Source organism: Schistocerca cancellata, chromosome 1 (genome assembly GCF_023864275.1).
Source record: "Schistocerca cancellata isolate TAMUIC-IGC-003103 chromosome 1, iqSchCanc2.1, whole genome shotgun sequence".
NCBI lineage: Eukaryota > Metazoa > Arthropoda > Insecta > Orthoptera > Acrididae > Schistocerca > Schistocerca cancellata.
In genome coordinates this window covers 161670839-161685582 of record NC_064626.1, presented here as the reverse complement: position 1 = coordinate 161685582, position 14744 = coordinate 161670839, and the positions used below count along the sequence as shown (strand labels likewise).

At 38.6% G+C, this 14744-nt stretch overlaps 1 protein-coding gene across 8 annotated transcripts in view; it reads left to right on the top strand.

Moving 5' to 3' along the window:
- LOC126167729 (intersectin-1) overlaps positions 1-14744 on the top strand; it is a 299692-nt gene that overhangs the window by 269713 nt on the left and 15235 nt on the right. For all 8 annotated transcript variants that reach the window (XM_049920505.1, XM_049920504.1, XM_049920503.1 and 5 more), the window contains one exon: positions 10321-10540. In XM_049920505.1, the coding sequence (XP_049776462.1) occupies positions 10321-10540 (220 nt within the window). The remainder of the gene's footprint in view (positions 1-10320; positions 10541-14744) is intronic.

Below are 14744 nucleotides of genomic sequence, written 5' to 3'. Positions count from 1 at the left end.
CCACTTTACTTCTCTGATCCCTACTATATCTAGATTGAGCCTTTGCATTTCTCTTTTCAGATTTTCTAGTTTCCTTACCACATTCAAGCTTCTGACAGTCCATGCCCTGACTCGTAGAACGTAATCCTTCTGTTGATTATTCAATCTTTTTCTCATGGTCACCTGTCCCTTGGCAGTCCTCTCCTGCAGATGGGGGACTATTCTGGAATCTTTTGCTCCTGGAGAGATCATCATGACACTTCTTCAGTTACAGGGCACATGTGCTGTGGATACATGTTACGTGTCTTTAATTCAGTGACTTCTCCATCCTCATGCTTTTGATCATTGCTGATTCTTCCACCTTTAGGGGCAGTTACCAACCCCTAGGACAAGAGAGTGCCCTGAACCTCTGTCCGCTCCTCTGTCCTCTTTGACAAGGCTGTTGGCAGAATGAGGAGTGACTTCTTATGCTGGAAGTCTTCAGTTGCCAATGCTGATTATCAATCAAAATTTAAGCAGCAGTGGGATTTGAACTCGGACCGAAGACATTTTTGATTATGAATCAAAGACGCTACCCCTAGACCATGTGTACTTTAGATCTGCTAATAAGCTTTACGTAGGAGCAGAATTTCTTTGGGTTTTGTGAGAGATCCTTCCATACTATTCTGCCATGGTAATCACTGCTTTGTCATCTTGACATCAAAAGCCCTTCATTCAGCTTTACTCTACAGCACCATGCTTTGTTTTACAGCTGCTGTGTAGGTGTTTTGTAAACAACCTGTTTTGTAGACTGATTGTATTTTCCCTATATCCTGCCAGTGAACCAGAGACCGCCACCAGCTGTACTTATGAGTGTGCTTATGCGAGCATTCCAGTTCGTATCCCTACACAGGTATTTGGATGAGCTGGTTGATTCCATTTGTGACTCATTGATATTCTACAAGGATAATCTCAAAAAAAGATCTACTTTTTATACATAAAAATAACTGTTTATTTCCTATAACATTTACATAATCTTGAAGATCAGGAATTTATCTATTTTTGGTCAACTGTTTGAGCAGAGCAAACACAGAGACACCCTTTAAACATAGTGAGTTTTTGCCTGAATTTCCATAGCCAAATAAAGAGTGGGAGATGACAAATGGGGTACCAAACTGACCAGCATGAGGTCTAGTTTTGCAAATAAATAAGTAAACAAATTGGAACTTCCTAGCAAATGCAACTCACAACACTCCCTCACATCTTTACTTCTGCCAGTACCACATCTAATACCTTGCAAACTTCACAGACGTACACCTGCACACCTTGTGGGGCTACCACTCCTGGAAGAAAGGATATAAGCTTGGAAGGGAGGAGATGATGTACTGGTGGGAGTAAAATTGTGAGGTTGGGCCAGGAGTTATGCTTGGATAGCTTGTCTGCAAAAGGCAAAGGTCTCAGGTTTGACTCACGTCCAGCACACAATTTTGATCTGTCAGGAAGTTTTAAAGTGGCACACAATCTGCTGTAAAGTGAAAATTCATTCTGGAAACAATCCCCCAGGCTATGGATCAGACACGTCTCAACAATATCACTTCTTCCAAGAATGGCAGTTCTGCTATGTATGCAGGGGAACTTCTGTGATATTTGGAAGGGAGGAGATGGGGTACTGGCAGAAGTAAAGCTGTGAGGGTGGTTCATGAGCCATTCTTTGATAGCTGAGGCAGTAGAGCATTTGCCCACAAAAGGCAAAGATCCCAAGTTTGAATCCCAGCCCAGCACACAGTTTTAATCTACCAGGAGGTTACAACTCAGAGGTGTCTAGAAGCAGACTGTCTCTTGTCTGTAATAGTGATTTGAGGAAGACCCAGAGACCAAAACTTTGGCAGTACATGAACTGTTGAAACCACCAAGATAAAGGCACTCAGCTGTAACAGGAGTAGTTTGTGAAAATATCAGTCATCACAAAGCACATATTTTGCAAAAATGTATATAGAATTGTGTGAAACATCTTTCAGTGCTGTAATTACTGTTATTATTTCACCATAAGTGCAGGACAGCACATAACCTTCTTGTCTCACAGAGACATTCTGACTGTATGTACTTCTCTGCTTGCTAGAATATTTCAAACTGTTCCACACTAAACCTCTCTAATAGCACAAGATCAGAAACACATTTTTAGTTTCTTTCTTTAGAGTAATTAATACATTTTGAGTCACATAAGTGAAATGATTTTGAACATAAGTCTTGAAGGTTCCTTGTCACCATATTCTGTACTCATTAAGATTTTCAAATTTAGGTTCACTAGCAGCTTTTTGTGAATAACATAAATGATAGCTTTTCTAAACCCAGACGGTTGCTAACTGGGTGGACCCCAAATCATCCATGGTACCAAACATACTGTATGAGGATGAAAAAGTACACATATTTCTGATGGACCTGTTAGTGAATAGAAACATGTTGTCTACATTACTAAAATTAAAGTTACATTTAGTTTCTTGCTTCAGTGTTTCTTACATGTACAAGGAGTAGTCATGAAGTTGTAATTATCACCTGGAAAAGATAAATGAATTTAATAGTTTTTTTGTTTGTCTGCAGGTACATGTCTGCATCCCCTGTGCACATTGAAAACACTGTACCACAGTCTCAGAACATGGCATTAAAGGAACCAAAACAAAATGGGCAGCCCATTGGTAAAATGGAAATGGCCTATGCCATTGGTTTTTGGATCCTCTTAACAGCATGCTGTGTTACTGTCACGTGGAACGTAAATGTGTACCATGGCTGCAGACATATACCTGCAAACAAAAAAAATAATTATATAACTTAATTTTTTTCAGTATAATAATAAAACTTTTTGGCTAATCATTGTACTCTTTTTGCTGCCATATTCTCTATTTTGTACCCTCGGTATACTACAACAGCTTTTTTCAATTTTTTGTTTTTATTAATGTTGGTTATCAATTCATTATGGAGCCCTCTTGTAATGCTGTATGTAGGCAATAGAGCTCTATTCACATGTGATATTTAGTCTGTCTTCACAGCTTATTTTTTTGTTTTACACTGAGGTGAGAAAAGTCAAGGGACAGGACCTATACAGATGGTGGTAGTGTTGCCTACACAAGGTATAAAGGGGCAGTGCATTGGTGAAGCGGTCATTTGTATTCAGATGATTCATGTGAAAAGATGTCTGACATGATTATGAGCATTATAGGCACACAACAGGAATTAGCAGACTTTGAATGCAGAATGGTAGTTGGAGCTAGATGCATGGGACATTCGATTTCGGAAATAATTAGGGAATCCAATATTCTGAGATCCCCCATGTCAAGAGTGTACTGAGAATATCAAATTTCCAGTATTACCTTTCACCATGGATAATGCAGTGGCCAGTGGCCTTTACTTAATAACCGAGAGCAGCTGTGTTCTTGCAGAGTAGTCAGTGCTAACAGCCTAGCAACACTGCATGAAATAACTGCAGAAATCAGTGTGGGATGTACAATAAACATATCTGTTAGAACTGTGCAGTAAAATTTAGCATTAATGGGCTATGGCAGAAGATAACCAACATTAGTGCTCATTAGTGCTTTTGCTAACAGCATGACATTGCCTGCAGCACCTCTCCTGGGCTTGGGGCCATATTGGTTGGACCCGGAGATAACTAGAAAACTGTGGCCTGGTCAGATGAGTCCAGATTTCAGTTGGTAAGAGCTGATGGTAAGGGTTGAGGGTAGCCCAGACCCCACAAAGCCATGGACTAAGTTGTCAATAAGGCTCTGTGCAAGCTGGTGGGCTGTTTTTATATGGAATGGACTTGGTCCTCCGGCCCAACTGAACTAATCATTGACTGAAAATGGTTATGTTTGGCTACCTAGAGATGATTTGCAGCCATTCACGGACTTCATGTTCCCAAACATGTCACTGGGCCACAATTTTGTGCAGTTGGTTTGAAGAACTTTCTGGAGAATTCGAACAAATGATTTGACCATCCAGATAGCTCAACGTGAATCCCATTGATGATTAAGGGACATAATTGAGAGGTCAGTTCATGCACAAAATCCTGCACAGACCGCACTTTCGCAATTATGGACAGCTGTAGAGGCAGCACGGCTTAGTATTTCTGCAAGCAACTTCCAACAAGTTGTTGAGTCCATGTCACATCAAGTTGTTGTACTTTGCTGGGCAAAAGGAGGTCTGACATGGTATTAGGAGGTAATGATGACTTTTGTCACCTCAATGTAAGTATTTGGTGTTTTGAGTACTCTGGTGTGACAGTGTTCTGTCTAATCATCTCGTATTTCAGGCCATTCTAGACCAGGCTGTCACATATCAAAAGTCTGTGGCATTTCCCAAGGTGATTCAAGGTTTTACTGCCAAAATTATACAGATGGTAGAGCATGCTAAACTGAATACTTTGAGATAAGGAACTAAAGAGCAGGAATGACATAAACAACTTGCACCTGATATAATTACTTCAGTTCGTAGCAACTGTTGAGTGTGATTACCACCAACCTCAGTGCATGTGTTACAGTGGTACCTAAAATCTTCATACACCCTCCCCTTCAGTCTGTATTTGGGCATCCTATGCCAACAACTTCATGTATGTTGTTGTTGTTGTTGTTGTTGTTGTCTTCAGTCCTGAGACTGGTTTTATGCAGCTCTCCATGCTTCTGTATCCTGTGCAAGCTTTTTCATCTCCCAGTACCTTCTGCAGCCTACATCCTTCTGAATCCGCTTAGTGTATTCATCTCTTGGTCTCCCTCTACGATTTTTACCCTCCACGCTGCCCTCCAATACTAAATTGGTGATCCCTTGATGTCTCAGAACATGTCCTACCAACCGATCCCTTCTTCTAGTCAAGTTGTGCCACAAGCTCCTCTTCTCCCCAATTCTATTCAATACCTCCTCATTAGTTATGTGATATACCCATCTAATCTTCAGCATTCTTCTGTAGCACCACATTTCAAAAGCTTCTATTCTCTTCTTGTCTAAACTATTTATTGTCCACGAAACTCTGTACAACCTCTGGTTCTTTCAGAATGAGATTTTCACTCTGCAGCGGAGTGTGCGCTGATATGAAACTTCCTGGCAGATTAAAACTGTGTGCCCGACCGAGACTCGAACTCGGGACCTTTGCCTTTCGCGGGCAAGTGCTCTACCAACTGAGCTACCAAAGCACGACTCACGCCCGGTACTCACAGCTTTACTTCTGCCAGTACCTCGTCTCCTACCTTCCAGACGAGGTACTGGCAGAAGTAAAGCTGTGAGTACCGGGCGTGAGTCGTGCTTCGGTAGCTCAGTTGGTAGAGCACTTGCCCGCGAAAGGCAAAGGTCCCGAGTTCGAGACTCGGTCGGGCACACAGTTTTAATCTGCCAGGAAGTTTCTGGTTCTTTCAGTTTATCCAGGTCCGATCTCCTTAAATTCCCACCTTTTTGCAGTTTCTTCAGTTTTAATCTACAGTTCATAACCAATAGATTGTGGTCAGAGTCCACATCTGCCCCTGGAAATGTCTTACAATTTAAAACCTGGTTCCTAAATCTCTGTCTTACCATTATATAATCTAACTGATACCTTTTAGTATCTCCAGCATTCTTCCATGTGTGTGCTTCATGCAACCTCATAGAAAAAAAATCCACCATGTACACATCACACACTAAGTTGATTGTAAACTGCTTTGTTTCTGCATCGACCTTGAAGAACAATATAGAAACACATGCCCATTTAAGATCTTATAAGCACTCATTTGTGACCACTAGTCTCTCATCTCAAAACTCCTCAGTTTTGAATCCTGTGCATAATTTTTTGACTGTAAAGCTGAAGTGTAAATTGACACTGAACTGGACACCTAGCCTAATTCCATGCTTAGATTTCAAACATTAAGTGAATTTAATGTTTTTGCTGGCTTACTGAGTGAGATAGTGCAGTGGGTAATGTTTGAGAATAGTGGACTTCAAATTCAAGTTTATACACTTAATTTAATAATTTTGATATCAGTGGGTTGTGAAAATATAATCGATCTATCTTCATTGTGCTCATGGAAGTTATGAATTTGCAGTAATAATATCTGTCCATAACTTGCTTGTGCTACTGATAGGGAGAAAAGTCTTTTCAAATTGTCAGCCACAATTTCCCCATTTCAGGTCTGGATTCATCACCTTTAGTAATGAGCCTCCCATTTACAAAACTAAAGTCAGAGGGAAGGGGGATTGGCTGAAGATAATCCTTATTTAAAATATTTAATCCAGTGAATTTTCTTCATTGTATTTAATGTATGTTTCTTACAATATCAATTTGACAAAAATGGCTTTCTCACAATGATTAATGCCCCAAAATCAATAGGGATTAGAAAGTAGTTGAATGTATGTATAGTACAATTCTAAATATTCTGAGTTTGAACTCTGTATTTGTTCTAGCATAATTCTGCTTGAGACAGCTACAATGAATCTGAAGGCCAACATTTTCCAGGCTTGTTTTGTCTTTCATAAACTGGTATGACATGCTATTGAAAGCAATTCTTTGGTTGTGAAGGCAAATAATATGAGCCACTCTGTTTTGAGAAACTAATATACATTTTTCTTTCCAAAAATCTACATTTTTACCTTGCAAGCTTTCAGAATAAAATTTGTTTTTTGTTTTAAAGACTGATAATATTAAAAAATGAACTGCAAAGCTCACATTCAGTCGCTTCAATCACTGACTTGCATACAAACACAATAAAGGGCCCCACTAAGGAATGCTTCCATTTAAACTTCATGGCTCACAATGACTGAATAAACTGCAGTTTATGACTTTGGGGTTCCTTCCATTGCTTTTAATGTTTACAGATTGTTTATATCTGTAAAACTAAATTGAATCAGTTATTATGAAAAGGTCATAAGCCCATAAAACATGATTTTCAGATATTAAAAGAAAACTGTCGCATGCTTCAATGGTAGAAAATAAGAAGTACTTGGATATTTATACTCTGGTGTACCTGGAAACCATTAAATCTACATCTTCAAATCATCAATTTTTATTTTCATATTCTTCAAGTTAAGTTTTTTTTTATCTTGGACTCATGACCTTTTTGAACCAAATTAAAATAAATAATAGAGCAACTACAGAATTTTGAGAAAATCTATTGATATACACAAATTATAAATAGTATTTTAACATAATCATCGTTACAGATAAGCACTGTTGCAACGTTTTCTATAGGTTTCATAAATTTTCATCTTCTTCATCTGTTGTAGGCCAAGTGAATAAATCAATATAAAAGTTTTTGTGCTCCTCTGGGATGTACTGTTCCAGTTTTTTTGTTTTGTTTATCTTAACTTTGTTTATGGGACATTTCTCTCCATGTGCTAAGATTTTTGGGAGCCTGATATCTGCTAGGGGTCTGAAAGAGTTTTGAGTCAGTCCATCAGTGAATGATCAGGCTACTAATACCCCTGAGTTGTGGCTGTCCTGCTCAAACATATTGTACTGTGAAACACTGAAGTTGACTTTCATTGAACTGTCATTTCCCATTGTTTCTAAACTCTGGGAACTGTGTTTAAAAAGATCTAGCCACCAGCCCTTATAGTTCTTAACAGTGTTGTTATCCTCAAGGTAGTTGGCAACGAATGAGTTCTTTTTATTGGCAGAATGAAGAATAAGTTCAATATATTCTTTCACAGTGTAAACTCTTATCAATTTGTCATAACTTTCTTCTTATACCCCCAAACACTCTATCACAAGGTAGGAAAGAGTGCCCCCGGCTAGGAAAGTATTGAAAATTTTTTTCAAACATACCAGGCCCTGCTAATGCCATTAGGAATCAGACTACTGTATTGTTACAGTTTTGTCCTGAGCAACCATCAGAGAAAATGAACATTTCCTTAATATTTTTACCAAAGTAATGTTCTTCGAAGAAAGCAAGCAAGAAACTACAAATCTCATTAACTTCCTTTTTGGCTATTCCTTCATTGAACAGAAAAAAATGAGGTTTGCCAGTCTTAAGGTCATAAATACAGAAAGTAAAGACCCAAAGCTGATATAGGTAAAACACTTCTTGCACTGGATCGCAGGGAAGTGGTAAATTCTGCATAAAATCCATTACATATGCCTTCGACATTGTCATTTTGCTTGCACTTTTCCTGTACAGCTTTTATCTTTTTATAAAACTTTTTGGTCCTTCAAATATGAGCCATTTGCTCAGCAACAATCACTCATTTAGCTGGATCACAAAGGTAAGTGTTCTTTAGTTTAGTTTTAAGTTCCTCACAGTAACCACAAGCATCTTTTTGAGGTCTACCAAACATGTAATTATAATTTTCGTGGAAAAACTTTAAATAAAATCCATATTTTTCATCCAAACCTAGGAACGTCTCTAGAAACAGGGAATTCATGACCTTTACATTCAAACTGGCCTTTAAATACTTAATATCTCTGTTTGCCTAGTGATTAACTTTTACCTCGAATGATTCCATGTGTTACTTTATTTTATCAATGACATCACCTTTTATAGCTCTGACTCTGCTTCCCATGTTCTTACCCCTCTTATCTGCCAATTTTCCTATAACCAGCAGGTCTCCTAATCTTTGAGTCCTCCTGTCACTCTTCAGGCCATGAATACTAATAAATGCAGTTTTACATACCAGTATTCTCTTTTCTCGAACATGAACAAGATATTTGAAGTTCTTCTCCCTACATTTTGGATTATACTTCCTTGGGCATCTGTGGGTAATTTCCGTAACTTCCATAAGACCTTGTAGATATCCATCTTGTGCATTCTTGCTCCCGAATTCCTTGAACATTTCCAGGATCTGGGCTCTGTCGATCGCATCAAAACAGCAAAGCCTACAACTGCAATAGAAGAAAGCAGTGTTTAGAATAAACAAGGGAAACATAGACTGTATGTTTTACTATACATATACAAAACATGTATTCAACATTTAGTTTTTAAATTCATACTTACTTGCAATTTTTCAAATGGTTCAAATGGCTCTGAGCACTATGGGACTTAACATCTTAGGTCATCAGTCCCCTAGAACTTAGAACTACTTAAACCTAACTAACCTAAGGACATCACACACATCCATGCCTGAGGCAGGATTCGAACCTGCGACCGCAGCAGTCCCGCGGTTCCGGACTGCAGCGCCTAGAACCACAAGACCACCACGGCCGGCACTTGCAATTTTTCCCCGTCGCAGTTGCAGGAGTGTCTTGTCCTTTGTAGTTAATGTACGCTTCTCCTCATAATCTAGCCTTCTGTATTATGACGTGTTTGTATTGATCATAATGCCGTATGTCTTTCCTCTTGTTATGGCTGTTACCTTCTTCATTTGAGTCCATGCTCTCTTTTCTGATTAAATTGCCACTACTAATGAAAGATTAGACAACAATCACACAAGATTTGTCTTACAATGTGGTGCCAACAGTAGATCATGAAAACAGTAGTGGTAAAATCTGATTGTTGTCAATGTAAGGAAATAAACCATAGGCTACTTCTGGTGATTTAAAAAATATTACATAAAACTAATGAGAAGATGTCTTGGACTCATGACATTTTCGTACCACATAAATATTTTGGCAACAATTTTCTTAGCTTTAAAGACAGAAACTCATGACGTTCTCAACACAGATACATGTGTCTACAGATGGAGAATGCAAAAATACTGAAATCTGAATTTGTGCAAAATTGGACTCATGACCTTTTCATAATAACTGATTCAATCATCAATTATATTGTAACAATCATATTGTACTGAAAACAAGTTTTTCTTATAATCTTCAGAGTGACATTCTTGAGTCTGCAACATTTCATCACCTTCTCTCAGCTTTACATCCATTCATTACCTACTTTCATTTCCACAACAGACAGATTGTGAATAACACTTTATTTTTTTATTACATTTTTTCAGGCTCCCATTTCTCATGTTACCAGTAGTTGATGAAAATGAAATGGAAAAGCTAAAATTTTTATTTTTTTATTTTGTTACACTCATGTAATAAGCATATTTCACTTTCTGTTTTTTCTGCTTTGTTGTCTTTCATTTTTTTCACCTTGTCTCTTACTTCTTTCATTAGACCACTTCACTTCTGTTCTTATTGTATGTAGTTTAGGACCATTTAGGTTTAATATTTTCATCCTGAAACTGTTTGTTGCAACTCATTATTTGTCATCTTCTATATTATGTATTTCAATGTCCTTTTTAACTTTATGGATCTAGCTCAACTCGGTTACTTTTGCTAGTGATAAATTTTGAGTTTTATCACTCTTTTGCAATATATCTGTGTTTCATCTCTCCAAGTTATTTTGAATACTTGCTGAATAATGTGATGCAGAAGCATATCACTTTTTTGAGCCATACCAACTATGCTGGTAAATATGATTTCAGCCATTGTTTCTGAATGAGCTGTTGGTGCTGGAAGAGCAGAATAGCAATGAAGGTAATGAGAACCCACGTTTATTTAGCTTGGGAGACACCACAACTGGAAAATCACTTTCATTTTTGGCATCAACATCAGCCGAACGTAACCTCTGGGCAAAGCGTCTGCAAGAGGCACGTGTCCATGTGATTGACACTGAGAAGAGTCAGTTCCAGCGCCAGCAGTCAAGTGAGTATATTATCTTTAGTAATTCCAGCATAGATGGTATTTATTTGGTATGTTTTACACATCTCACATGTAGAACCATATATATTTTCGAATCCCTGAAGGTGTTGGGGGGAGGGTGACATTTGTGGATTTATTTATAAATATGTCCTACAAAGGAAAAATGTTTGAGGATGAGAAGTTAGTTGTTCATGCTTACTGAGGAAGTGATAATTGGTTTGGTATTTGAAGGCTGTTGGGAGATGTTAGCTTACTGAGATGTTGTGTCCACAGTGACAAGTAGAGCCACATTGTAATGGAATAGTAGTTGTTGATGTATGTGGAGGAAGTGATTGGCGTAATTAATGTGAGGGAATAGAGTACAAGCAATAGGCTGGAAGTCCTGGTCACAAAGTCAGAGATCTTCAGTGGGAACATAACAAACACCCATAATGAGACATTTTGGGTGGTACATTTCTGAATTTTAGAAACATATAAACAATGCTGATGCAGAGAGTGTGAAGGGGCGAAGGTGGGTCGGGGCATAATCTAATTTCAAGACTTGACTTAAATTGATAACCCTAGAGGGTTGTGTGCTGCCTCGATGGTACTGGGTAATGAAAATGCTGCTACTGTGTATTTTGGGAAGTACCACTTTTAAGAAGAATGTGGAGGAGAAGGAGATGATAATCTCAGAGATTTGTTTATAGACAAGGTCAATGAGGCATTTATAGAAGAGGGAAGCATGTCCTATACCAATAACCTCACTGTTGCCCTCATAACCTCCATAACATCTGCTCAAAACACTCTTACATTCTGAGACTACCACTCTTACCACAAGATTCATTCCCATGTATCTGCTCACACTGACCTAATGTACCTCCATCAATGGCAAAACATAAAACGTAGGGATGATCACCACCTCTCTAACAGAACACGTGGGTAGAAACAGACTAACAGTCTACCATGCGAATGTATCCAGTTTTTGAGCATGCAGCATGACTAAAGATAACTAAATGCTTTCTATATCGAACAATGGAATATCCAGGATGTATTAATGACAATATTATGAAAAGAATAGTTGCTACTCACCATATAATGGAGGGCTGAGTCACAGATAGGCACAACAAAACATTACATGTGCTATTAGGATCCTCCCACCTAGCATCAATTTCTCTGAAGTAAGGAAAGGAGAAGGTGCCCCCTAACATACATCTCCTCAGTTTCATCCTGCTGGATGTCACCTACACTAGCCAAAGAATTCCCTTTACTTCTTGCATTAGTTAAATGTAATTTTAACAACAACATGGAAAGGATAGAATATTAGTCTCCACGTAGAGGAGGTGTTGAGTCACAGACAGGCACAATAAAAAAGAATGCTAAAATATTATTTTGGGAGGAGTCCTTCTTTCAAAATGAGAAACATAAGCACAACTCACACACACATGGCCACTGTCTCAGAGCACTGAGGCCTGACTGTGACTGCATACGACGTGCAGCAGTCTGCTGTGGTGGGTGTTGGGGGTAAGGAAGAGACATGAGGTGGAGGGGATGGGGCTGTAGAAGGCTATAGGGTTGGGTAAAAACACTAGTGCTTCCAGTGGGAACATGCAGGAATTTGGTAGAGCCAGGTTAAGCCTGCAGTGTCGGGAGGCTGTGCTGGATGGACTAGCATGGGGGAGGGGGAGGAGATAAGGGGAAAGGACTGTTAGGCTTGCTGGCATGATAGAAGGTGCATGAAGTACCAGAATGGGAGTAGAGAGAAGGATAGATAGGTGAAGGACAGGTTCTAGTGAAAGTTCAGGCCAGGGTGCTTATGATAACAAAGCATATGTTGAATGAAGAATTCTTACCTAAACAATTAAGAAAAGCTTGTGTTGGAAGGAAGAATCTAGATGGTACAGGCTGTGATGCGATCATTAAAGTGAAGTGCATCAGAGGCCATTCATGGGAACAGACAGCTTGTTAGTTGTCATGCCCATGTAGAAAGTGGCACAGTGGTTGCAGCTGTGTTGGTAGATTACATGGCTGCTTTCACATATTGCCCTTCCTGTGATGGGTTAGGAGATGCCCATCACAGGACTGAAGTAGGTGCTAGTGGGAAGATGTATGAGATGTCTAGCATTTAGGTCTTGCTTTCATCTTCTCACTGTCAACTACTCCAGTTCTACTCCCAGCCAAGAGACAGCTGACCACCTTGCGAGACATGCTGTCCAGCACGATGTGCTTTACTTTAGTAACTGCTTCACAGCCTGTGCCATCTGCATTCTTCCTACAAACACCAGCATTTCTGAATTGCGCAAGTGAGAATTTTCTGTACAACATCTCCTTCGCTCTTGTAACCCTCGTGACCTCAACCTTTCCTAGTCCCTATCCTTCACCTACCTACTCCCTAACAGTCCTTTCCCTTTCTCTACTAAGGCACTCTTTATCTGATGGCATATCCTTCATGTAAGATTTATCTGCTTCAGTAAATCAACTTTGCCTCCATTTTCTTCATACCATATGGATCCATCTTAGCCTGAGTTCTGAGTGACCTCTCCTCTTCCCAACACATTTCTCTTTGTCATGATGAAGGAACCCATGTTTCTGAAAGCTAAGAATGCTGTTATCTGTTTTTATGCGTTTTAGTTGACTGTGCTTGGGAGTTGTGTCTCCCGAAATTAAGTACTGTGTATCCCGTTGTGTGTCTATATGAATTTATCAATTGTCTGAACAAAATTTTTATACATGTAGAAGAAATGGCATACTGTCACACACTCCTCTTGTTATTTACCTTTTTCTGTATGGAAAGTATTGTGATATAAGTAGGAATGAGTATACAGAATTGAGAAACATGTTGTAGAAGTCAGCATAATATGCAAAACAATTTTGTCATTTCAGCCATTTACATGACATTAAGTGTGTATTAACTACATTATTTGGCAAATTAAAACTACATGATGGTTCAGTGCCGTAACTCAGCAGTCCACTGCTAATCATACTACCTGAGCACATCTCAAAGACTAACACAAACTTTCAACTGGCTCAAGATTGTCCCAATTCTTTCTGTGAGTAGTTATATGCTAGTGCTATTGATAACATATTTTCTGCAAAAGTTGTGGTTGCACCCAAGTACAACAGACCATCGTAAATTGTCACATTTAATTAGCACTGTCTGTACTTGGCTAAAAAGCAGAAGAGTTTAATATTGAAATGATAGCCTTCTTCACTTGTAGAGAGTTTTCCCATTTTAGGAAAGACTTTTTGCATCATGGCAACACCAGTTAGAGCACACAACCTACATTCCTGTTGCCCCCTCCCTACACACTGTATTTTTCAAATATTTGTGGATGACTTTCACGTATCTGGATGTATTCCATTAGGCTGGTTAGAAATTGTTTGTAACTACCGTGGAGTCATTGTTTCTGTATGTTTTAATTAATATATTTACAATTGGTTTGCAAGATTTTGACAGCTGTGGGTGAATGTATGTTGCACATGCATGCTTAAATCCCATATTTTTTTGTTGTGTTTGTTTTAAATGTATTTAACAAAGCTGCGTTATTGCTGCTGCTGGTGATACACATCTGAAATCTAGTATTGCCATTCTTATTATTCATCTTAATTATGCCTCACATTCTCTTCTCACCTTTAGTCTTTACTTATAATGAAATTTCAGTTTGGGAAATATACAGAATTTTTCATAAAGTTACCAAACTGTGTGTTATTCACACATTTATAAGTGCATTAGGATTTTCCAATGTGGTAGATCAATTATTGTTACTAAATAATCTACCATACGGACCTTCCATAACTACATTATATGGAACTTTTATTTTTTTCTGGTCATATTATGGCCATAATTTGATTAACAACATATAAAAATTGTAGAACATTCATGGTTTTATATATTACTATTCAACTTTCTTCCGTAACTGCCCACCCTCCACTCTCTCTCTCTCTCTCTCTCTCTCTCTCTCGCTCTCTCTCTCTCTCTCTCTCTCTCTCTCTCTCCTCACACACACACACACACACACACACACACACACACACACACACACACACACACACAGTCACTGCAGTCAAATGAGAATGAAGATAAGATATATTTTGTGTGGAACCTGTAATTTGTATTCACTAACTTGATTACTCTCACTAAATGTACGTACTTTGAAATAAAGACACTGAATAGGATGTCTCTCTTCAATAAGTGGTAAGAGAAACAATAAAGTGAATATGTCAGAAG